Source organism: Dromiciops gliroides, chromosome 1 (genome assembly GCF_019393635.1).
Source record: "Dromiciops gliroides isolate mDroGli1 chromosome 1, mDroGli1.pri, whole genome shotgun sequence".
Lineage (NCBI taxonomy): Eukaryota > Metazoa > Chordata > Mammalia > Microbiotheria > Microbiotheriidae > Dromiciops > Dromiciops gliroides.
In genome coordinates, this window is record NC_057861.1 from 167,654,219 (window position 1) to 167,679,285 (window position 25,067).

General features: G+C 40.3%; 1 protein-coding gene across 2 annotated transcripts in view; it reads right to left on the bottom strand.

The window, feature by feature from the left end:
* Positions 1–11,628: 11,628 nt before the first annotated feature.
* SSR1 (signal sequence receptor subunit 1) overlaps positions 11,629–25,067 on the bottom strand; it is a 50,712-nt gene continuing 37,273 nt past the window's right edge. The window contains exons 9-10 of one of the 2 annotated variants that reach the window (XM_043986111.1): positions 23,349–23,468; positions 13,424–13,560 (exon numbers count right to left, since the gene is read on the bottom strand). In XM_043986111.1, coding sequence (XP_043842046.1) covers positions 23,354–23,468 — 115 coding nt within the window. In that variant the 3' untranslated portion in view covers positions 13,424–13,560; positions 23,349–23,353. Of the gene's footprint in view, positions 13,561–23,348; positions 23,469–25,067 lie in introns of both variants that reach the window. The other variant, XM_043986102.1, reaches the window with a different exon arrangement.

A 25,067-nucleotide genomic window follows, 5' to 3' on the forward strand; every position in this document is an offset into this window, starting at 1 on the left:
TAGAGGCTACAGTTTTAGGAACATATACGCACAAAGGACCCTTCAACTTGAGGGTAAAACCCCAGGACCCCACCCGAGGGACAAACTACAAATTCTAGTGGGGGCCCTATGTGTGTATAGTGTTTTATACATTTTTAAATGCTATTTGTTATTATTTCAGAATTAGAGTTTGGAAAGAAACTTAACAATGAAGCAGTCCAGCCCTTACGCAGAAGAAATCCCTACTACAACATACTTTACAAGTGATCATCCATCCTCTGCTGGAAAATCTCCAAGGAAAGGAAACCCTCCCCTGGCCCACCTCTCAAAGGTGTAGACATACAGCCTAAGTGTAACTGTTCTGTCATTCTGTGTGGTGCTCCTGGTTCTCCCCTGTGGGGATAAAGAAGACAAGTCTAATCCCTCTTCCATAAGGCCTTTCAGATACTTGACCGTAGCTATCCTAATTCCCCTGAGTCTTCTTTTCTCCAGGCTAAACGTGCCCTTTTTTTCTTCAACCAGTGGGAGCCATGATGCCACCCCCTCCTCCCCAGCAACAGAGAAGAGAGCCAACTATGGATTAATGTCATATGACATGTATCATCATCCTTGTTACCCTCCACTGGACATTCTCCAGTTTACCAGTACCCTTAAACTGAGGTCCCCAGAACTGAACAGAGAGACTTGAGAGGAGATCTGATGAGAGTACAGTGAGACAATCATTTCCCTAATTCTGTAAACTTGTTGTTGAATCATTACTCTCTCTCTCTCTCTCTCTCTCTCTCTCTCTCTCTCTCTGTGACCCCATTTAAGGTTTTCTTGGCAAAGATACCAGAGTGGTTTGCCATTTCCTTCTCCAGTGGATTAAAGCTAACAGAGGTTAAATGACTTGCCCACTTACATACCTATTACGTGTCTGAAGCCGGATTGGAACTCAGGCCTTCCTGACATCAGGCTTAGTGGTCTATCCACTGAACCACCTACCTGCTTCATTCCTTATTCTACAAACTTCTTTTCAACATCTAAGATAATTATTGCATTTCTTGTGCATACACATTGGTCTCTTCTGACAAATCCCATTTTTCCTCCTTTTCCTTTGTGTTTGTAGAATTTCATTCTTGAGTACTTCCCATATTTCTTGGGTTGACTTCACCTTAAGTATTTTTTCATCCATGGGTTCCTATATATCTTGCCTTTGAACTATTGACAACATTTTTCCAAAATCTAGGGTACAAGTCAGACCATGCCTGGAGAGAATGTTCACTTCCCCAAATTCCCATTATTTCCAGCCAAGTAACCAGTTCCTTTGAGTTCATGAGAATCAGATCAAGAAGAGACTTTCCCTTTGTCGGGTCTTTCACCTTTTCACGGCTGAAATTATAATGAAGGAAACCCAAAAGGTTATTAGCTACTTCACTTTTGGCAGAAAGCTTCACCATGTTTCTAGATAACTGAAGTCCCCCATCATTACTGTATTATTCCTCTGTATTTGTGATCTGTTTCCGAAACTCTCCTGTTTCTTTTTTCTGGCTAGGTTGTCTATGGTATACTCTAGAAACAAAATTACTTCAGTGTCTTCCTCTATTGATCCTCACCCAAATACTCTGTTGTATTCCTACCTGTGATTCCTGGATTTCCTCACATAACTATACTTTTTTTTTTTTTTTTTTGCGGGGCCATGGGGGTTAAGTGACTTGCCCAGGGTCACACAGCTAGTAAATGTAAAGTGTCTGAGACCAGATTTGAACTCAGGTACTCCTGAATCCAGGGCCAGTACTTTATCCACTGTGCCACCTAGCTGCCCCCCTGACTATACTTTCTTAATATACAATGCTACCCCTCCCCTTTTATCTCCCCTTTTTCTTTTGAATTAGCTATACCCATCCAGAGTTATGGTGCAGTCATACATTTTATCCCACTAAGTTTCAGTAATACCTATGAGTTTGGTTTTTATCTCCTTCCAATTACGACCCTTTTTTTTTTTTTTTTTTTGGTTGTTGACTAAATTTTGGGCATTTGGGTAGACACTTGTGACCATGAGTTTTTATTACTAGTTGCTTTATTTCTGGCCATAAATATGTCATCTCTATATTGTAAGCCATAATTCATGTAGCACCTTCTTAACCAGCTGTTCACTTCTCAAATAATATTTTCTTTTCTGCATCATATACCTTAAGAAAAATACAATTTATGCCCCTTCGGTCTTCAGTTTTCCACCTCAAATTTAATTAGGGTTGCCAGTACTTTTTAGGGCTCTTTTAGCAGTATCACTTGTGCCCACATGAAGCACCAGAAGTGGGTAATCATCATCCATTGGTAAGTCTTGGGAGGTACCCTATCATGGCTTGGATACATGGAAGACAAGACTTCTCTGTTTTGTTATCTGGTTGTCAAATGGCTGCTTTAGTACCCCTGAGGAGGGAATCACCAGCTCCTACTACTCTTCTCTTCTTTCTCTGGACCTGGAACCTTCTTTGATTCCACTATATGATTCTTTGGAGGAAAAGCACTTTCTTCTTCCTCAGAACATCTAGCTCTCTCCTCAAGAAAAGCCTCTGGATGCAGAAAAATTGGGACATTAATGTACTGTTGGTGGAGTTGCAAACTGATCTAACCATCTTGGAGAGCAATTTGGAACTAAAATTGTGTATACCCTTTTTTTTTTTTTTTTTTTTTTTTTTGCAGGGCAATGGGGGTTAAGTGACTTGCTCAGGGTCACACAGCTAGTAAGCGTCAAGTGTCTGAGGCCGGATTTGAACTCAGGTATTCCTGAATTCAGGGCCAGTGCTTAATCTACTGCACCACCTAGCCACCTTTTGACACAGCAATATCACTACTAGGTTTGTATCCCAGAGAGATTAAAAAAAAAAAAGGAAAAGGACCTATATGCACAAAAATATTTGTAGCAGTTCTTTCTGTGGTGGCAAGGAATCGGAAATAAAGTGGATACTGATGGGGAAGGGTTGAACAAGTTGTGATATATGATTGTAATAGAATACTATTGTGCTATAAGAATTGATGAGCAGGAGAGTTTCAGGAAAACTTGGGAAGACTTAATATGAACTGATACGAAGTGAAATGAGTAGAACCTGAAGAACAATGTACACAGTAATAGCAATATTTTAAGATGATTAAACTGTGAATGACTTAACTATTCTCAGCAATACAATGATCCAATACAATTCTTCAGGACTTATCATGAAAAATGCCATTCACCTCCAGAGAAAGAAGTTATAGAGTCTGAATGCAGATCAAAGTTGTTTGGGGTTTTTTTACTTTATTTTTCTTGGTGTTTTGGTTTTGGTTTTGGTCTGTTTTCTTTCTCAACATGGTTAATATGGAAATATATTTTGTATGAATGCACATGTGTAGTCTATAGCAAATTGCTTGCCTTCTCAGGGAGTGGGAGGGAGAGAATCTGGAACTCAAAATTTTGAAAAATTAATGTTAAGAATTGTTTTTACATGTAATTGAAAAAATATGTAGAAATTTTAAAAAGAAAAAAAGGCTCAAATTTATGTCTCAATTTTGCTACTGTCCCTTTTCCATTCCTTTCTGTGTAACATCTTCTCCAGTTTCCAGACAAGGGTAAGTTTCCTTTCCTTCATCTAAGATCCCCCCACTCCCCTTGAAACTTCACTTTTGCTTCCATTAGGAAACCTTTCTCCCTAACAACCCCGGGGTGTGCAAGGCATTTTTTGAGTCTACCTTCTTCTCAAGGAAGATCAGCTTACACTTGGAACACAGATAACAATCACTCACCTGTGGCATAAAAACATTGCACACTTGGTATAAGTAACTGTGCAATTTCTCATACTCTACATCCTGGTTGAGCTGTTCAGCCTTGTTTTTTTGAACTAGGTATGTATGTATGAGTGTCCACACCCAAACTAATTCCTTGCAGCCCAGTAATAGACCCAGCTTTGGCCATACAGGGACAGTCATATTAAGCTCTAATTTCATCCTACATCCTACCACCTGAATGATCTTCCTAAAATGCATCTTTCATTGTTTCTCTTCCTTGTTCAAACACCTTCAATGACTTTCTTTAAATAAAGTTCAAATTTCTTCATCCCAGTCTGTTTTTAGCTCCACTACATGAATGGTTTACTCCAGCCAGATGTACATTTCCCACATGTGTTCCCGTCTTAATCTTTGCACATACCACTCCCCTCTCCTGGGAATGCTCTTTGACTTTTTCCTTGCTTATTTATCTCATCCTTCACAACTCAGCTCTCAACTCCATAAAGCCTCTCAACCTTTTTAGGTCACAGTGTTGTTCTTTGCTCCTTGGGGCCTCAGTTTCTTCATCTATAAAATGAAGGGAGATTGAACCAGATGATCTCCAAACTCTTGGCTCCAACATTCTAATTCTATGATCCTCTGTATTCTTAGAGCATGAATTATCTATAGCCATCAATGTTAGCTACATGTCCTTTATGAATCCAAATCTCAATCTGAGACAAAGCCAAGTGAACAAAAGGGAACTGAGATAGATTCTTTTGTCTAGATTAATGAGGGACTGATTAAACAACATGTAGATAATGGACCTTGACTTGATCCACTTCAGTGGGGATCTTTTGCATTCTTTTCCCTGAGGTCATCTGTAGTGTTAAGGGTTAAAATTCTAGCTATTGTGTCTAAAATATCTAATGAGTGGTCGCCAATAAATTATAAGCTTTAGCAAGAGTTAGACTTTTAAGCATTTATTAAGGAGAATAAGAATTTGGTAAAGAGAGAGAGAAAGGCCTAGATTCCTATCTATTAAAGGGAGAGCGCATTTCTAGCTCCCTTCTCCGCCGGAGTCCTCAGGAAAGAGAATGAGACAGAGCGCTAGTCCCTTCCTTCTTCTTCTCCTAGCCAATGTCACTTCCTTCTGCCCAAAGAAAAGACTCCTGGTCTTGCCCTCAAAGACCTTCGCTTTATGGGTGGAACTCTTCTACAGTAAGTCTCCAGCAGGTGGCGTCATTCCAATTGTTACAGTTAAGATCATTTTAATGTAGACCACCTTCAAGTCATGTCAACCAATTGAAATGATCACTGTATGATGAGCCGCCTCTATCAAAAGAGGATAAAAACCCTTGAAAGACACCATGAGAGGGTCTTCTAGGGCTTCTGAGCTCTTTGGGGTGTCCTTGAAACCATATGCTGTCTGACAGCATGAGTCTTTGGGGGCTTTTCTCCTGCTTATGTTAACTGGCATGCTGAAGATCTCTGCCCTGCTTTCTCTACCATGGGACCTGACACCATGAGAAGTTAGGGAGACTGGGGTCAATCCTTTACTGATATAATATTAATAAATTAATATATGCTTTATTTCCCCAAAAAAATCCATACTCATTCCACACAAACACACCTTCAGCCTCTTCATACTTTAATAGTTTGTTGTTGTCATGGTTGACAGAATTTATCATCTGTGCCTACCTTTCTGGTGATGAGTCTTTTCACTTTAGCCTGGCTTCTGGTGGTGTGCAAGCATGCAAGTGACCCCATGCACACATAGAGGGACACCAAATATCCATTTGAAGCCTTTCCAGCTTGGTGTTGTCTATTGGCATACCCTTTAATAGCTCGGGGTTAGCTCAATCCTGTGATAAGGTTCAGGGGTAGAACTTTGGTTTTATATTTTTATATGTTTATGTCTTGCCTATCTAATTACATTATAAACTCCAAGAGGGCTAGAAAAATTTCTTGGTGTACTGCACAACATGTAGCGTATAATAAACCCTTGATGAATGTTTCTTGGTTGATTAATAAAGCCACAAGGTCATCTTGGACTTAAGGATTCCCCAAGCAGGGGTACAAGTTTTGTTCATTTAACACTGGCAGATGACATGGTAAGTCACATTGCTTCTCTGGGCCTCAGTTTCCTCCTTTGTAAAGTGGGGGAAGAGTGGATCCATAGTCCCCAAGATCATTTCCATTTAAAAATCCTATGATGGGGGCAGCTAGGTGACGCAGTGGATAGAACACTGGCCCTGGATTCAGGAGGATCTGAGTTCAAATCCGGCCTCAGACACTTATTACTTACTAGCTGTCTGACCCTAGGCAAGTCACTTAACCCCAATTGCCTCACCAAAAAAAAAAAAAAAATCCTATGATACTATTTGGATAGAGGTGGCACAGTGATCTGCACTTCCTTTATGGGGCCCAACTGGTGTCTATTTCCACTTTCACAAAGACCAAATTAGCACTGCAAATATTCAAGTAAAGATGTCAAATTAGCTCCAGCACAATCCCATTTTCATTGTAAAAAATACTTAGATTTTCCTGAGGGTTTTTCATCTAAGAGTATCTAAGCACTTATTTGGCTGTTCTTGGTGATGCTGGGGTATCACTTTTTTGTACATGAGAGAACTGAAGTTAAATGTCAGCTAATGTTATCCATAGTGACTTGCAAAGCTGGGAACTTATTTGAGTTTCAGATTTTATGTATGATTTAGTTTTTGTGGGGTTTTTTGTTTGTTTGTTTGTTTTGTGTGTGTGTGGGGGGGCAATAAGAGTTAAGTGACTTGCCCAAGGTCACACAGCTAGTAAGTGTAAAGTGTCTGAGGCCAGATTTCAACTCGGGTCCTCCTGAATCCAGAGCCGGTACTCTATCCACTGCACCACCTAGCTGCCCCCTGTATGATTTAGTTTAACAAACATTTTATAAGTGCCTACTCTATGCAAAGTACTTCATGCTAGTGCTGAATTCAAAGACAAAAATTAAACAGTCCCTGTCCTCAAGGAGTTTACATTCTACTGGGGAGACGCGACATGTATAAAGATAAGAAAATACACAGGGATGTTGTGAAGCTCAAATGAGATAATAAATTTAAAGTGTTTTTCAAATCTTAAAGCACTATATAAATGGCAATTATTAACATTAACACTATCATTATTAGCCTCCAGTCACCAGGCCTCCCTCCAGTCTGGTGAAGGCTTCCTTCTACTACACTCCTGCTAAACTCATTCAATAGAGCAAATGTTAAAGAATCAGGCTTTTTGTTTAATCAGTATTATTAATCCTATATTAAGTCTAAACAATCGACACAGCAGTAAGTCAAGATCTGATTGATTTGTAAATTGCCAGTCTCTAAGGTATGCTTACACTGAAAAGTTAAGGATCAGCTCTTGAAAGCAGTTTAGAGTTTGCTCCAACACACCCTTGCATGTATACAGGGTAATTTCAAGAGATTGCTAGCAACTGGGAGTGAGGAGCAGATCAGCAATGGTCTGTGTACAAGAGGAAACCTGATTTTGGCTTTGAAGAAAGTCAGGGCTTTTATAAGGCAAAGGAAGGACAACCACTTATTGCAAAGGTAGCAGGTGAAAGATAGAATGTCATAATTAGCCAGTCATTTGGACTTGAAAGGAGTGAAAGGAAGTAAAATAACAGGACTGGGAAAGTAGTTAGGAGGGAGAGAATACAATAATAGAACATCCAAATTCATTGATTTAGAATCACTTCTAGGATTTAGACATGCAATGCACCTTAGAGATGATCAATTTATTCTTCAGAGAAGATAGCTGATGCCCAGAGAGGAAAAGGAACTTCTCCAGGGTTAAAGTCACACCTTCACAACCTAAATTTGGAGTTAGTTTTATGCCATTTAGTAATTTGGATCCAAAATGTGTCTGTATATTATGCAAATGAGAGATTAAGATCACAAGGGCAATTGCTCTATTCGTTTGTTTTTAGACAACTTTTATGTTTTCAGAGCAAGGCAAAGAAAGCCACGTGGAATTTTGTAGAGAATTTTGGGGAGAGACGAAAGAAGGTTGGGCGGGGTGTGTTCATTCAAACTGGCAGCTGAGTCCCTCTTTTGTTGATTTCTGGTATTGCCCTACAGAGAGTAACCTTAGAAGGGCTCCGTGTTTGCATGCATTTACGGTGACGGACCCACCTGACTTTTTCTGTCTCTATATTTGGTGCTGTTCCCTCTTCACCTTCCCTTTGCCCTTTGCAATGGGAACTGTATGGCAGAGCAGACATTAATAATCAAGCCAGTCTTGACATTCATTGAGTGCTCGGGTAAGGTTTTCCGAAGATAGACACACTTGCTTCTTTCCGATCTGTAGCAGAGGGGAGTCAAACACTTGGCATGATCTGGTGTAAGGAGGAGCTTTGTTCAGAGGAAAGCACAGATATTCTGGGAAGAGATGGGAGAATGCTGCCCTGGGAAATCTTAATGTGTCAAGTCCTCACTGATACCAGAGACGAGTTCAAGGATATACCTAAAATCTTAAGGCAGTAAGAAAGCCCTGCTAAGGAATCACAGATAGCTTTCTAGAGGTTCCAGTTTGCAGAGAGTATTTCTTAACATATGAAATTCAGTGGGATATGCTGAATTTTCAGCCTTTCTTCTAAGGATGGTACATGGTATAGTAGAAAGAGTGGTTGACTTTGGAGTATAGTTCCAACAATATCCATGTGGCCATGGGAAAGTGACACTCTGACCTTCATTTTCCTCATCTATAAAATGGAGATAATACCACCTACGGTACCTACTTCACAGGATTATTGTGAGGATCATAGGCATTTATGGAATAGTGGGAGGCATGCTCAGCTTGGAGTCACAAAATCTGAATGAAAATCCTGACTCTGTCACTGAGTACCTGTGTGATAATAAATAAATCACTTACCCTCCCTGTGCCTCAGTTTCCTCACCTGTAAAAATAAGGGAGTTGGGCTGGCTGACCTTTGAAGTCTAAAGTTTTTCTAAAGTCCTAGCTGTAATTCTGTGAACCTATGTACAGAAAAACAAAGAAACAAGCTCAGAGCACCACGCAAATGTGCTGTTATGCTTTTCCCCAAGGAGGGAAAGGCTGAATTTGGGAGATCTCGATTCTTTTATATGATTTAATCCAAGCACTTGAACAGGCACCCTATCCTTGCCACTCTTTGCAGCAATCCCAGAGTGCTCATTCGACATTCTGGGTAAACAACACAGGTGCCATCAGTTGAGAGCTGAATGCTGTCAATAGAAGATGAGAATATAGAAGGGCATATTGATGACAAGCTTGGCCATGTCAGGTCACAAGTTAATTAAGTCATCGGATTCTTTTTTTTCTTTTTTTTTTTTTTTGCATTAAGTACCTATTATTGCAAAGCCTGAAGAGAAGAGTGGAATAGTGGCTAAATGTTAAGTGTGGAGGGCTAGGAGAACTGGATTCACATCCTGTCTGATGTATACTGATGGAGTTATCCTGTACAAAGCACTTAACCTCCCAATTCCTAGCAACTCTAAGGCCATCACAAGAGGTGCCACCTTGCCTTGGTAAAGGAGTTTCCTTACTTGGGAGTACTTTATACTAATGGAAACACAGGTCCAGTTCCTATACTGTTTTGTAAAACCTGATACTTGAAAAGGCCCAAGAGTCACTTTTGAAACTCTGCCCTTTCATAATTGTTTTTGAGCCTTTTTTTATGGAATCAAAATTAATTTTGACAGAATGTCTCAGTGCATTTTACCCTGATTCTAGTGTCATTCTTATGGGAGATAGTAATAGGTTTTCTGCCCACTTCTTTTTTTTTTCTTGGTATACAAGACTGTTCCCACCTTAGACACAAGAGTCCTTTTCCCAAACATCCTAAAACCCCCTAACTAGTACCTAAGTGGATCTGTTTCTCTCCACTATCTTCAGTGGCAGCCACTGTCATCACCCATTGTTTGGGAGGCACTTCATAGCAGATTCATCTTGGGTGCATTGCTTAGTCTATGTGAGCCTGTCTATGAGTATAGTAATGTTTATACTCTTGCCTGTAGCAAAGGTTGATAAGACCAACTTGAAGTTTACAAAGTGCCTTCTAGACATAAGCTTTTGTTTTTGTTTTTTTTTTGGGGGGGGGGTTGTGGGGCTATGGGGGTTAAGTGACTTGCCCAAGGTCACACAGCTAGTAAGTGTCAAGTGTCTGAGGCCGGATTTGAACTCAGGTACTCCTGACTCCAGGGCCAGTGCTTTAACCACTGCGCCACCTAGCTGCCCCCAGCTTTTGTTTTTACCATGACCAACTTGTGATGGAAAGAGGACTTGGATTTTCATTTAGGAGATCCAGGATGAAGTCCTGGTTGTGTTTTTTCCTGTAACCTTAGATAAATCACTGAAACTCTCTGAGACTATTTACTTATCTGAAAAACTGGGATAATAATACTTGCAGTATCCTACCTCATAGGGTTGTTGTGAGGAACAAGAGACAATGAACAATGCTGGAGGACTCCTAATAAAATGTGCTACCAACTTCTTGACAGGGGTGATAGACTCAGGGTGGAGATTGAGACATATATTTTTGGCACATAGCCAATTCAGAAATTTGTTTTGCTTTAAAATGCCTATTTGTTACAGGAGTTTTCTTTTTCTTTTTTAATTTGTTTTAATTAATTTGTTTTGTGGGGCAAGGGAGAGAAAATAGTCTTTTTGTTCATTGGAAAAGATGACATTAAAAGAATAATGTATGTAAGACATTATTCAGTATCTGAAGGATGCATATTTTCAACAGTGTTGGTACTGATGCAGATGACAATGATGGAATAACCTCCTTTCTAAGCTGCTGTGACCAAGAAAATCATCATTTGGAAGCCAGGCCTCTGGTGATAAGCCTTTTAGCCTGGAGGACTCATGACTTGGTAAAGAGTCAGTCTGTCACTAGCTTATACTCAAGGGTCCTGCGTCCTGCCTGCTTCTTAAAAGGTGACTGTTCCCCCAGAAGTTCTGTGACCTGGGTTCTCTTTTTCGTTGTAATATTGATTTGTGTGATGATCTTATGCAAGTCTTTTCAACTTTGGACCTCCTTTCTCCATCTGTAAAATGTGACTTCACCATCCTACTAGTATGTACTTGAAAGAGGTGAAGGTGGGTGACTGCCAAACACTCTGACCGCCTTGGAAGCTTCTTGGTTACTTGAGAACAAAGCAGTCCTTGGTAATTTTCAAGTCGACACATTTTCATTCTGTGCAGGATGCTGTGAGATGTGGTGTGACAAAGTGTGTAGAGGACTGGACTGGTCTTGGAGTCTGTGAGGGCTGGGTTCAAAAGCTGCCTCTCTACATACTGGATGAATGACCACAGGCAAGTCACTTAGGGGAATGGAACACACATACTATGTTACAAGCACTGTGCTAAGTGCTTTACAACTATTATCTCATTTGATCCTTATAACAACCTTGAAAGTGCTATTATAGTCCCCTTTTACAGTTGAGTTACTAAGGCAAATAGAAGTTGTGACTTGGGCAGAGTCATACAGCTAGTGTCTGAGGCCAGACCTGAACTCAGATCTTCCTGACTGAGTCTAGTGCCCTATCCACTGAGCCACCACCTAGCTGCTTCTAAGTGTTCTAGGCAATCAGGATTACTAAATTTCAGAGGCATTACTGATCTACATTGGTAGAAGGGGCTACCTTACAGATGAAATTATGGATCCAGGGGCAGCTAGATAGTACAGTGGATGGAGCACCAGCCCTGGATTCAGGAGTACCCGAGTTCAAATCCAGCCTCAGACAACACTTACTAGCTGTGTGACCCTGGGCAAGTCACTTAACCCCAATTGCCCTGCCAAAAAAAAATATGGATCCAAACAAACAAAAAAGATCAGGTTTGTAAATATAATACATGGTATACAAACTTGCCACCATCACAGAAATTCAATAACTTTTTAGAGTAGCCACATAATGTTCAAAAAGTTATAATATCAACTTTATTTAGAAGTGATTTCTGAGGATGAAGATCCATAACATGTGGGACAGTACTAAGTTGGTGTGGGCAATGGGAGACAGTATAACAAAAAGATCTGCTTTTTTCTTTATTAAGATATTGTTGAAATGGAAAAAAAAGATTTAGAAGATAAAGTGGCAATGGGTAACATTTAATGTGTACAATATAGGTGTAAAATAAAAGTTTTTGACCAGAAATACAGCTCATTTTCTCCCATTTAAAAGAAACAAGGTTTATGAAGGTATGAATTAACGTTCTTAGAGCCTATAGCCTCTTAACCTTTAAGATATAGTAGTGACTTTGTGCCTAAGATGCTAGCATGATTGTACTGATCTCAAGAGAATTTGGCATTTTACCAAATGGCCTGTGGGGAAATCTGTTGTTTTTTTTTTTCTTTTTGCTCAGGAGGAGCAACAGCAGTAGCTCACTGTCACTAAGAACTCTGACAAATGCCCCAAATTCACAGTATTCTACCTAGCTTGCTTTGGTGGAAATTTTAGCCCATGTAAACGAATTCTGGCAGAGTGGTGGAGACTCACCAGGTCCTCCCTCCTTTAAATTAGCTGAAGATAAATAATGTAACTGAATACCCTCCTTCAATCTATACAAGCCACTTTGCAACAGTCAGGATGTAGAGGGGAAAGGGCATAGAGGAGGTCATCAGAGAACTGAATGAAGAAAAGATGGGCTGGTCATAGGGAGAGAGCAAAGGATAACTTCTGGACAGCCCACGTACTTGATGAGTGTCCTCTCCATGACAAGAATTTAAGGAAAGCTCCTAGCATGTCAGGTGGACTTGCTTGTGGCAGATTTTCAGTGGGACACGAAGAGGTGTTGCATAGGATGGGCAGGCATGGATGGACTGGAATTTGCATCACTGGAGAGCTTGGAAGAGGTGGCAGATCCACTGGAATTTTGGAGGAGGTGGACAAGGATGGTGAGACAGTCAAATCTGAATCCTGTTTGTTCCTTAGGGTAGAAGGATAACCTGTGTGTGGTGTTTAGGGTGGCTGGATGCTACCAAGGGTATTCGTGTAATAGCAGATCAAAGGAGAAAAGAGGATTCTGGCCCCTGGTCCTCCCATTCACTGTTCTCTATCTCTACATGCAGAGATTTTCAGCTGGAGAGAACAGCAAAGGGCCCTTTCACAGTGACAGTAGACCAATACTGGACTTCAGGACAAGAGTCCCAAGGTAAAAGCCCAATCCTGAAGCCAGCCACTCTTATTTTGACAGCACATCCTAATGTGCATTGCATGAAAGATTACTCAACTCAGGTCTTACATTCTTTGTCCACAGAACTTACTGTTTAAATTGACTAACCTCCTAAGACATAAGTTCTTGAATATTTCCCAGGATGGAACTGGTTTCTTGCTAAGGTTCATGTTGCAACCACCAATATGAATGGGCCAGCTTACTTGGTAAGGGGCCATTTGTTTCCCTGAGGGCTATAACTGAGTTAAGAAACCACAGGACTTAGTGAGCCTACAAGTTATGTTACACAAACCTTAAAGTAATACCTGACAGTGCCCACCACCCTGCTTGCTGGCTGATGAAGTGAAGTGTGTCGATGAGACACCTCCATCTGTAAACAAGGTCCGATGATTATTCTTCATAAACCACAGACTGAGTCACATTGGAATTCCCTAGGGTCGATCATCCTAGACAGTGATCCAGTTCAGCATGTTGGTACCACTGGAGTAAGTCCATGGAATAGCAGAACAGAGGAGAAAAGTGTATTCTGTGCTCTGGCCACCCCAACCACTGTTCTCTATCTCTACTTGTAGCCAGTTCACCTGGAGAGAATTGTCCTTATACCTGGATCCCTTAAGGTGGTAGAGTTGCAGGAGAGGTCTGATGACATCAGTGCATTTCCCCCTTATGAGTCTGAAAAAACAAAGGGAAAGAGTGCTGTATCAAAAACCTTAGAGAAACTGGGACAAATCAATCACTTTACTGCCAGTATGTGCAATACATGCTGGTAAGAAAAGGCAAAATCAGACTTAGAGGCTTGGCGTATGATTCATTTATGAGGGTTCTAAAAACCAAAATATTTCACTTAAAACATTGCCCACATAAATCTCCTATGAAAGAAAAATGACAGGACTGCCTGAAAAGACTTCATATCTCTGGCATGTAATGCTCTGAAGTACACTGACGGTCAATGAAAGGCAAAGGTTACAATGGATTTTACCTATTAGCATCAACTGCTTTGTCTCCAAAAGGATTAACGACTAGAACTTTTAGCTGTAAAATGGTTTTTTCCTGGTATAAGTTTTACCTCCTGTCTTTACAATCATTCCCCACGTGTGGGATGTTTTCCCAACTGTTAATTTGAATCCCTTACTTCCTTTGAAGACTCAGCTCAAGAGACACATCCTCCAAGAAGCCTTTCCTGGTCCTCCCCAGATGTTTGTGCTATCATGCCTTGGGACACTAGGTGGCGCAACGGATAGAGCTCTGGGTCTGGGGTCAGGAAAAGCTAAATTCAAATATATCCTCTCACTAGCTGTGCGACCCTGGGCAAAAAATAAAATAAAATAAATTCATTGCCTGCCTCAGTTTCCTCAGTTGTAAAAATGAGGATACTAATACTACCTACCTTGTGAGGCTGTCATGAGGATCAGATGAGGTATTATTTGCAAAGGGCTTAGCATACTGCCTGGAGCAGGCACCATATAAATGTTTATTCCCTTCCCTTCTAAGATTACCTTTCCTCTTCTCTTTATTTATCTTTTGTGTTCTGATTTATCTATGTTGTCTCCCCCCACCAGAATATAAGTTCCTTGGGAGAAGGGATTGTTTTTAGTTTAGTTGTCTTTTTTTGGGGGGGAGGGGGGAGATTATCCCCATTGCTTAGCATTGTGCTTGGAATCAGAGCAGGCATTTAAGAAATGCTTCTTGATTGATTTGGAAGGATGAATAACATGCAGAATAGCCAAAATGCATCTAGGACTAAGAGATACAAAAGGCCACTCAATATTACATAGTGACTGTGTGGTTTTAAATCATGCTTTAAAACAATTCAGAACAAGGGGAGGAAACAAGCATTTATTAAGCATCTACTATGTGGCAAGCACTGTTCTAGGTACTTTACATATATTATCTCATTTGATCCTCACAGCACTGGGATGTATGTAGGTGCTAGTATTAGCCTTTTTTTTTCTTTTTTTTTCTTTTTAACAGTTGAAAACACTAAAGTGGACAGAGCTTAAGGGACTTGCCCAGGATTACACAGCTAGTATGTGTCTGAAGCCAGATTTGAATGCTTGTCATCCCAACTCTAGGTGGGGAGCTCTACCCACCATGCCACCCAGATGTCACTGCCTGTGGTAGAGATAAGTGAAGGAAATGTTGAATTTTAGGAAAGCTATTTCTTTTGTTTGGTTGGTTTTTTTTTAGTGAGGCAATTGGGGTTAAGTGACTTGCCCAGGGTCACACAGCTAGTAAGTGTGTCAAGTGTCTGAGGGTCGGATTTGAACTCAGGTCCTCCTGAATCCAGGGCTGGTGCTCTATACACCGTGCCACCTAGCTGCCCCTATTTCTTTTGCTATTCCAAAACTTTATAAGCAACGTTTTAAAAGTCATATCAATCAACCAAAAAATATTAAATGCCTCGCATGTGCTAGGCACTGTGCTAAGCAGTGGGGCTACAAAAAATGGCAAAAGATGAAAGTGGGCTCCTTTGAGGAGCATGCGCTCTAATAGAGCAAACGACAAAGAAATATATACAAAGCAAGCTATATACAGGATGAATAGGTGATGATTAAGAGAAGGAAGGTACTAGAATTAAAAGGGGTTGGGAAAGGCTTCCTGTAAAAGATGGGATTTTTGTTGAGACTTTAAGGTGGCCAAAGAAAGGCAGGAGGCAGAGATGGGCAAGAGAGTGTTCCAGGGGGACAGTCAGAGAAAATGCCCAGAGACAAGAGATGGAGGGTCTTGTTTGTGGAACAGCCAGGAGGCCAGTGTCACTGGATTGAATAGTATGTGTTACGGAGTAAGGAGGGGGAAGACTGGAAAGGTAGGAGGGAGTTAGGTTATGAAGGGCTTTGAATGTCAGACAGAGCATTGTGTATTTGATTCTGGAGTTAACAGGAAGCCACTGAAGTTAATAGAGGGGTTTGGGAGTGGTAGTGGTTAGATCATCTCACACCAAGTATGCTAGAAGATACTATCTACAAGACTGCTAAACAGAACTAACCGCTTTTCCTTCTTTGGAACTACATCTGTTCTTTTTTGCCTCCATGCTTCTGATTACTTATCTCTGTAATGTATTTTCCATCTCTGCCTGTTGAAAATCCTATTCATTCTTCAGGTCCCAGCCTCTTCTATGTGGCTTTTCTTACTTGACTGCTCCAGCCAAAGGCTCTCTATCTTTGGGTCTCTTTTACACACATTCTATTTCATAGTATATTTCTGTATTTTCCTAATCCTACTTGACTATAAACTCCATGACAGGAACGGTTGTCTATTCACCTTTGAATTCTTGTACCTAGCACAGTGCCTTGAATTTAATAAATGTTGAATTGAAACCAGGTAAGGTTTTTTTTTAAAACTCAGTATTTCTGGAACTTTGGGCCCAAACTCCATTCATTTTACTCCTTAAATCTGTCTGATTCTGATAAATGTAGAGTTTAATGAAATATTTTAAACCCAATCTCTACAAATAATGAAACAGAAAAAAAAGGAAATCTGTGAACAGTAGAGAGGCTCATTCATTACCTAGGTAGAGACAAATTTAAATGCTAGGTGGAGTGGTACCTCTGGCAACTGAATCCTGAGACATTTTAAAATCAGTCAACCAACCAAAAAGCATTTAATAAGTACCTACAACATTCTAGGAATATGTTAAATTTTAGGACTCCTCAACAATTCAGGGCAGATGAACATATCATTTCTATGCAAATTTTCTAAAACCTGTTACAGTTTAGACCAGTTCCCCTCCCTTATTTATTTCCATCTTTCCCTTCTTGTTCCTCATTGCAACTTCTAAGTCATCCCTTTGTAGTCATCACTCAGCAACCTCTTCTCTGAGAATCATTCCATCAGCCTACATTGCCTATCTAGATTCTTGATCCAGGCACCTGTAGCTTTTCAGGTTATTCACCTTCCTTTTTCAAAGAATTCAATACCTGGCCCACAGTCCTTTGCTCCCTCTCTACCCTTCCCCATTCCTGTCATTATCCAGGCTCTGAATCCAGGGGATCCCCTACAACACCCTGGCCTCCCAGCACATCAACTTCCCAACACCTAAGATTCATCCCTTCATTCTACCTCAGTCACGCCTAGGGATGGTCTCATCTCAGATCTCTCTCATGAAGAACATGACTGTCTCTGTGATCTTGATCTCTTGAGTTACTTTCTCTGTGAAGTTCCAAGCCTTCCATCTCTCACTTTGTCTCACTCCTAGGCCTATTCTTCTTGCTCACCACCACCTCCAGACTTTTCACCCCATCCATTCTCCTCTTCCAGTCAATCAATGTTGATCTGGCTTCAATTTCCTCTCTTCACTGTTTTAACCCAATCTTATTCCTTAGAATCTCTTGAATGGTTGGCCTATTGCTGCTTACACTTTGCTAAACATCCACCCTGGGTTGTCCTTCCACTATCTGCCTGATGCCAGGAAAAAAAATTCCCTATGTGGGGGTCACTACAAATTTATCAAACCTTATCTGTACCCTATTCTATTATTCTTCCCTGATTTACTCTCTACAACCTTCCAAACAGTTTTTCTCTTCAAGGCCTTTAAATCACCCCTCCTTCCTGGTCCCTTTTTCAAGCTGTGGGCTTTCCTGAGAAAAGAGGTATTCCATTTGATTGCCTCTGTTTCCCTATTCCATATGTCAAATCCCTTCAGTATCTCTCATTCTTTCATGATGTAATGGAGAGTGCTATGTAGGCAGTAAGAGAACCTTGGGCCGAATTCTGCCTCTGTCACTCATTACCTAGGTGACACTGGACAAATCACTTAACTGCTGTGGGCCTCAGTTTCCTTGTCTATTAGATGTTGGGGTTGGACTAGATATATCAGTGGTGTCAAATTCAAATAGAAAGGATCTAGTATATTGATGCTGAAAGCTACAAATTAATATTATCTATGTTGTATTGAACTTGTATTTCTTTTGTTAAGTAGTTCCCAATTACATTTAAATCTGGTTAGGGTATCACTGGGCAGTTTGACATTTCTGGAGTAGATGACTCTTAGGGTACCTTGCAAATCAAATTTATGACTTGAGGAAGAGGTGGTCTTTCTCCTTGAACAGGCTAACCCTACTATTTGTTCCCTTGGGGCTTTCCTCCATCTTCATCTTTAATCTCTTATCCACTGACTCCTTCCTTGCTGTCTATAATCATGCTATAATGTCTATAATCAGATCTTTTTTCTTCCTTGAAAAGCCTTCACTGGACCCTACCATCCCCGCAAACTGTTCCCTTATATTTCTTCCTTCTCAGCCAAACTCCTAGACCTGTTTATTGTTTCATTTCCTCACTGCCACTTCTCAACCTCTTTGCAATCTGGCCACTTGACTGAAACTGTAGTTGCCTGGGTTAGCAACGTCTAGCAAGCTGCTAAATCTGAAGGTCTTTTCTCAATGCTTATCCTCTTTGTTAATCTGCTGCTTCTGACAGTTTACCATCCACTCCTGTTGCATAATCTTTTCTGATTCTCCTTCCTGTCTGACTGCTCTGTCTCTGCTGGATCATTATCCATTTCCTGTTCATTCCTCACGAGTGTCTCCCAAGGCTGTGCTAGGCTCTCCTCACTCTCTTAGTGACTTAATCAGCTCACAGAGGTTCAGTTATCCCTTTGTAGATGATTCTGAAATCTATATATCTAACCCTAACCTCTCTTTGGAATGTTACTCCTCTACGGTCATCTGCCTCTTGGAGAAAGAGTACAGGATAGTGGACCCAGTGCTGGGCTCAGAGCCAGGAAGGCTCCCTTTTCCTTCCAATCTCAAAAATCTACAAGATGGGTGACAATGCAAAAGCCACTTAACCCCTTTCAGCCTCAGTTTCTTAATTTGTAGTAACTGTAGTTCTTACTTCACATGGTTTTTGAGGGTCAAATGAGATGAGACATGGAAAAACACTTCAAACCTTAAAGTACCATAAAAATGCCAGTAGCTCTTCTCAGTCAGGTCCTGGAGTCAGAAAGACTCAAGTTCAAATGTGGTCTCAGATATTTACTAGCTGTGTGACCCTAGGCAAGTCACTTCACCCTGTTTGCCTCAGTTTCTCAGCTGTAAAATGAGCTGGAGAAGGACATGGCAAACCACACCAGTATCTTTGCCAAGAAAATCCCAAATGGGGTCACCAGAGTCAGACATGACTGAATGAACAACAATTCTCTCCACTTGGATGTCCTGTCCACTGCTCAAATTCAACAAGCCATTGTCCCTCAAAAAGCCATTCCTTTTCCAAACTTCCCTCCTTTGGTTGACAGTATCATCATCTTTCCATTTTTCCAGGTTTGCAACCTGGGAGGCAGCCTTGATTTTTCTTCTTCCCTCTCATAGTCATCCAATCAGTGGTCAAGTCTTGTCAAATCCTAACTCAAAATCCTTTGCATCTTTCCCATTCTTTCAACTGGCACCTCTTACCTAGACAATCATGTTTCTAGTCTCTTCATCCTCTACCTTTCACCTAGTTGCCAGCTTGATATTCCTAAAAGGCAGGTCTGACTATGATACTCTCCTGCAGAAAAATTTTCAGTGTCTGTCTACTGTCTCTAGGATAAACTTTTTTTTTTTTTTGCAGGGCAGTGAGGATTAAGTGACTTGCCCAGGGTCACATAGTTAGTGTCAAGTGTTTGAGGCCAAATTTGAACTCAGGTCCTCCTGAATCCAGGGTCGGTGCTTTAGCCAGTGTGCCACCTAGCTGACCCCTTAGGATAAACTTCTAACAGCTCAGCCTAGCATCTAGAGCTTTCTGTAATCTGGCTCTCATCTACTTTTCCAGACTTTGCTTCATTTGACCTATATTTTAACCACACTGACTTAATGATTGCCATGCCTGGAATGCATTCCCTCTTCAACCTCTACCACTTAGGATCTCCAGTACCTTTTCCTGAGTTCCCAGGTCTTAGTGCTTTTTACTGAATTTACCTATCTGTTTATGTCCCTAGTAGAACATACACTCCTTAAGGGAAAGGGCTATTTTTCATTTTTATCTTTGTACCCAAAGTGCTTAGTCCAGTGTCTTGCATGTGGTAAGGGCTAAATAAAACATTTTCTGAACTAAATTAAATACTTCTTTTGTTTCCTTACTTGACCCTGATCCACACATAAGCAGTGCCTAGTATATGGTAGGAGTTCAAGTACCACATTGGTCCATAGAGATGCCATGCATTTTTCTCAAATCTAGCTTGTATAAAACCTAAGTGCAGTGTAGAACCACATTCTTTGTAGCACAGGTAGAAACACTGATTTCAAATGAAATCTCAAAAACCAGAAGGAACTTGGAAGGTTTGATAGTTTTCATAAAAGAACCTTCTGCTCTCTGGACCAGTATTGCTGGTTGCTCTGTGAGTTATTGTGAGGTTAAAGATAACCCTATCTGGGGAGGTGGGAATCTGTATGGAAGGAGGATTAGTGTTAAGATACAATCATTGGGGGCGGCTAGGTGACGCAGTCGATAAAGCACCGGCCCTGGATTCAGGAGGACCTGAGTTCAAATCCAGCCTCAGACACTTGACACTTACCAGCTGTGTGACCCTGGGCAAGTCACTTAACCCCCATTGCCCCGTCAAAAAAAAAAAAAGATACAATTATCAATATACATTTTGAAAAACAGTTATTAGTTATACTATAAACAGCAGGGAAGAAAGTATTAATGAAAAGAATGGAAATTATTGGATACATGAGAAGAAAAAAAAATCAGAATGTCATTTCCAAGGTTAAGAAGCATGTATTTTCCTTTGTAAAACAACCAAGACAAAATGGAATGCTGATCAGCCTATAGCTATTCAAATTGAAAGCCTTAGGAATTGCAAAATCCAGCTGAAAGTGACTAAATGAGATTTGCAAAGAAGTCCTACATTTAGATCAATTACCACTCAGTTTTAATGAGAAGATGGTAGACCACCACCAACTCCTTAGCCATTAGAAAATATACAGATATCACACTTGAGCATTAGAGAGGCAGCCTGGCAGAGTGGATAGAGGGACAGACTTTGAAATCAGGAAGACCTGGGTGACTTCTAGCTCTGACTATACCATATACCAGCTATGTGGCCATGGATAAATTGTTCTCAGTGTCTCAGGCAAGAAGTTACAGATAAATTGCTGATTTGCATTAGGGGATGGAGTTTTAGTGCTTGTTCCCTACACTAACGGAATCACAGATTCAGACTAACCCTTCTCCTCTCCCCCACTCTCATCATCTCAACCAAATCAGAAATCCTGATGAAACACTCATGCTCTTCAATATGCTGAGCAACACAACTGGAAAAGAGATATGGAAGTAATTCTTGTGACAACACAGCCACTGAAAATGGGGGGGTGAAGAGGGGGGAATGCCTTAGAATAATGTTAGATGTACCAGCTGATGGCTGAAAGCTGCCACTGATATGAAAAAAATGCTTCTAAGAGAAACATTCCTCAAAAGAGTAATTATGAGACACCCAAAAAGAAGCTGGACAATGAGTGACTGAATGCCAACTGGTTATCGGTCATAGGGAATTAGAGCCCCTCAGCTCTTCTTCAAAAAAGGGCAATGCTAGATCTGAGGTTGGTTGGTTGATTGGTTTGTTTGTTTGTTCATTTATTTATTTTGCAGGGCAATTGGGGTTAAGTGGCTTGCCCAGGGTCACACATCTAGTAAGTGTTAAGTGTCTGAGGTCGGATTTGAACTCAGGTCCTCCTGACTCCAGGGCCAGCGCTCTATCCACTGCGCCACCTAGCTGCCCCATCTGAAGTATATTTAAATGGTATCCAACCCTTCAGCTAAAAGGATTGAAATCATCATAATCAGATCAAATTGTTGTCTATGTAGAATGGTATTACAGCTCTACACCTTTCAGAGACAACCTCCAAAGGCAGACCTCAGATGGGCTTTTGTTGGGGCAGTGTCACATCTTGACAATTAGTGAAAAAGTTAAAAAGCCATCGGCAGACATTCTGTACTAGATTTTAACCACACAGGAAATACTAACTCCTAAAATCTGTGATCCACTGCTTAAAAATTACAGTGGTGGTGAAGATGACATATTGTACAAAGACTGGGAAGAAGAGAATAACGACAAGTGACAGCAGCAAATGATAAAGATGAATAAAACATCTTTATTTGCATTTTTAAAATGTAATAAAACCCACAGTAAATACATTTATATGGTAATTTAATGTACTTTTTAGTGTATGCTTATACATATTTTTGTAAAAGTATTAAAATATTTGTACATATTTTTCCTTTGAAAGAGATCTCATATTACAGGGGTGTGTCTGGAACCTCCCCCCCCCCAAACCAATATGGTACTTGTTGAATATGAAAAAAAATTTAAAAAAAGATAATAGCAGATTCATCCTTGGCTTCCATCATTCTTGAAAGTTTTGAATGCATGGAAAGGGATCATTTCATCAAATGTATTGAGAAAAACTACCCTTTGGTATTAATTTTAGTATATAGGTAGAGTTACAACGGGCTTTTCCCACTAATCTCTCCCATCTCACCCCTGCCACCACCATATCCATAATCTGGAAAAAAAGATGATGGGGGTGGAAGGACAAATCTTTGTCTTCAAATATATTTGAAAAGCTGACATGTGAAGAATAAACTTATTGTATGTGCTTCCAATGAACAGAATTATTTAGGACCCATAGGAAGAATTTACAGGTAGGCCAATCACAGTTAAATATAAGGAAGACGTGCTTAATAATTTGAGCTATCCCAAAATTAAATGGGATGGCCCATGGGATAATGAACTGTTCAAAGAGAGGCTGTAAGGAATGTTGTTGAATGTGTTCCTTCAGTGAGTGGGAGGTTGAACTAGGTGATCTCTAAGGTTCTTTCCAATTCTATGAGTTTTAAGTCTAGTAAGAAAAAAAAATTGAAGCTTTACAATTCTTATGTCATATATCTTTAGTGTATTCAAATATCTATATATTAGTATTTGGGTCACGTTCTGGAGCCAGATTTTGATTTGATGGGTGGGCTAATCTGAACCCAGTTAGGTGGGTGAAAGAGGTTTTTGTAACACTAGAGTCCTGATTGTTTCTTACAAGATTAATATTCTACTTTGGTTTCTGGAATGAAGAGTTTATTTTTGCACTGGACCTGTCAGGTTCATTGATATAGAGCTCTTGTGGAGGAAACTCCCCCTTCTACCACTACAGATCAGCAACTACTAGGCAATTTATACTCTTATTGAGTTGCCTGAGGCAATGAAAGGTTAAGTGACTTGCACACAGCCCGTCATCTGAAATGAGACTTGATCCCACCCAGGTCTTGCTGGTTCTATGGCTGCCACAGTAACCCCGATGCTAGGCTGAGGAAACAAAAATAATTTTCTTGTACTTGATGAGATCCTAGAGCACTTCCTTGGTGTCTTATCAAGAGCATCCTTCCCATGAATTCTAGTCACCTTTTGTGTGTGTTTAAATTTTGCTGGGGCAAACAGGAGTATGGGGCCTATGATTTGGTAGAATCTGACAGGAGGAGACTGCTTTCTTAGTTACCTTTGCTATAGAACAGGATGGTTCCTGGAGTCATTCTTATCTTCTGAGGTCACCAGTTTTGTTTTGCTTTTCCTGTTTTTGGCAACTCGGAGAGGCGGCCCTGGGGACGTTTTGTTCATTCTGTGAAATAAGAAAGCATAAAGGTGGCGTAGTGGATAGAACACTGGACTTGGCAACAGGAAGAAATGGGTTCAAATCCCACCTCAGATACTAGTTGTGTGACTAGACAAGTCACAAGCTCATTGAGCCTGTTTCCTTATCTGTTAAATCAGGATAATGACAGGACACCTACCTCATAGGGATGTAGTGAGGATCAAATGAGATGTGTGTAAAGCACTTTGTAAATTTTAAAGTCATCTATAAATGCCAGCTCTTATTGACCAGTGTTGCATAGTACACCAGGGAGCACAACATGCCCACTACTACAACTTTGGGTGCCTAGGATTTGAAGCAACACTAGTTCTGCTTTATGATTCTTAAACCTGAATTTGGACTATTTGGAGAATTTGTGCAGAGATGGACCAATACAGGTTGTTGAAAAAGATGAATGTAGGCAAATGGTTCTCAAGCTAAATATGTGGAACACATGATACCACTTCTGGTATTGGCTGCAGTCAGAGTGAGCTCAATTTTTCTTAGTTCCTAAGCACTGCTTAGAGATGAACTGCTGCATCTGAATGCTTTCATTGCTGGCCCTTTCATCTTATCTGATTCATGCTCTAGACAAGTGAGTACCCACTGTTGCTTGAAGGACACCACTGTGTGTGTGCCACTTGATGGCTCATTTAGTTGTTTCAATTTAGTGGATGGTTTTGCAAATCAAGCCATTATGTACTGAAGGAAAGCTATCATTAATGCTAAAATTTGTTCATTCTGTCACTGATACTGCATGGAAGCCTGTGTTAGTTTATATCCTGAGACTTAAGTAATGTCATCAGGGCCATAAAATCAGACTATCAAGCACCGGCCATCTCCAGTTACTAGACAATTATTGAGTTGTGGGGCTCTTTGGCTTTGGCATTTCTGTGAGGTGTGTTTCCCAGCTAGACAGGGTCTACTTGTAATTAAAATTGAAGGGATATATCTATGTCTTTCATGTTTCTATTGCATCCCCATAATGTGGGAAAATGCTATTGCCTTAGAAAATTTCAGCTGTTTGTCACAGAATGAAGCCAACTACTTTATTTTTAATAATTACCCACTACTATAGTTTTTAAAAAAACTCATTTATTCAAAGCATTATTTTATTTTGCATACCTTTAAAGTTAGTTTTGTTTTCTGAAAAGGTCACCAGTATGGCAAGAAATACTTGGAATTTCAGCTCAGCAACAGGAGTTACTTATCTAGATCCCCAAATGATATAGCAGATAAATTATTTGCTATGGAATGATTTTATGTCAGTGGACTAATTCTTTTTCTTATTGTATAATGCATTTAGTCAAGATGACTGCTTGCAAGAATATTATAGCATGTGAAATCTATAAAAAGCCATTTTATATTTAGTTATTCATATTACTATGAATGATTGCTATTTTCAACACCAAGATGAAAAGCTCCCCCCACCCCAATTCCTGTAGTCTATGGATTCAAGATGCTTTTACTTTTAGTACCAAAGAAAAACTACCTGCAACTAAAGCAATAACTATTTACTGTAGTTTATTCTTAATTATGCAAAGTAGAAAATCACGAATCCTGACTACAAAACCCAAATGACCTATT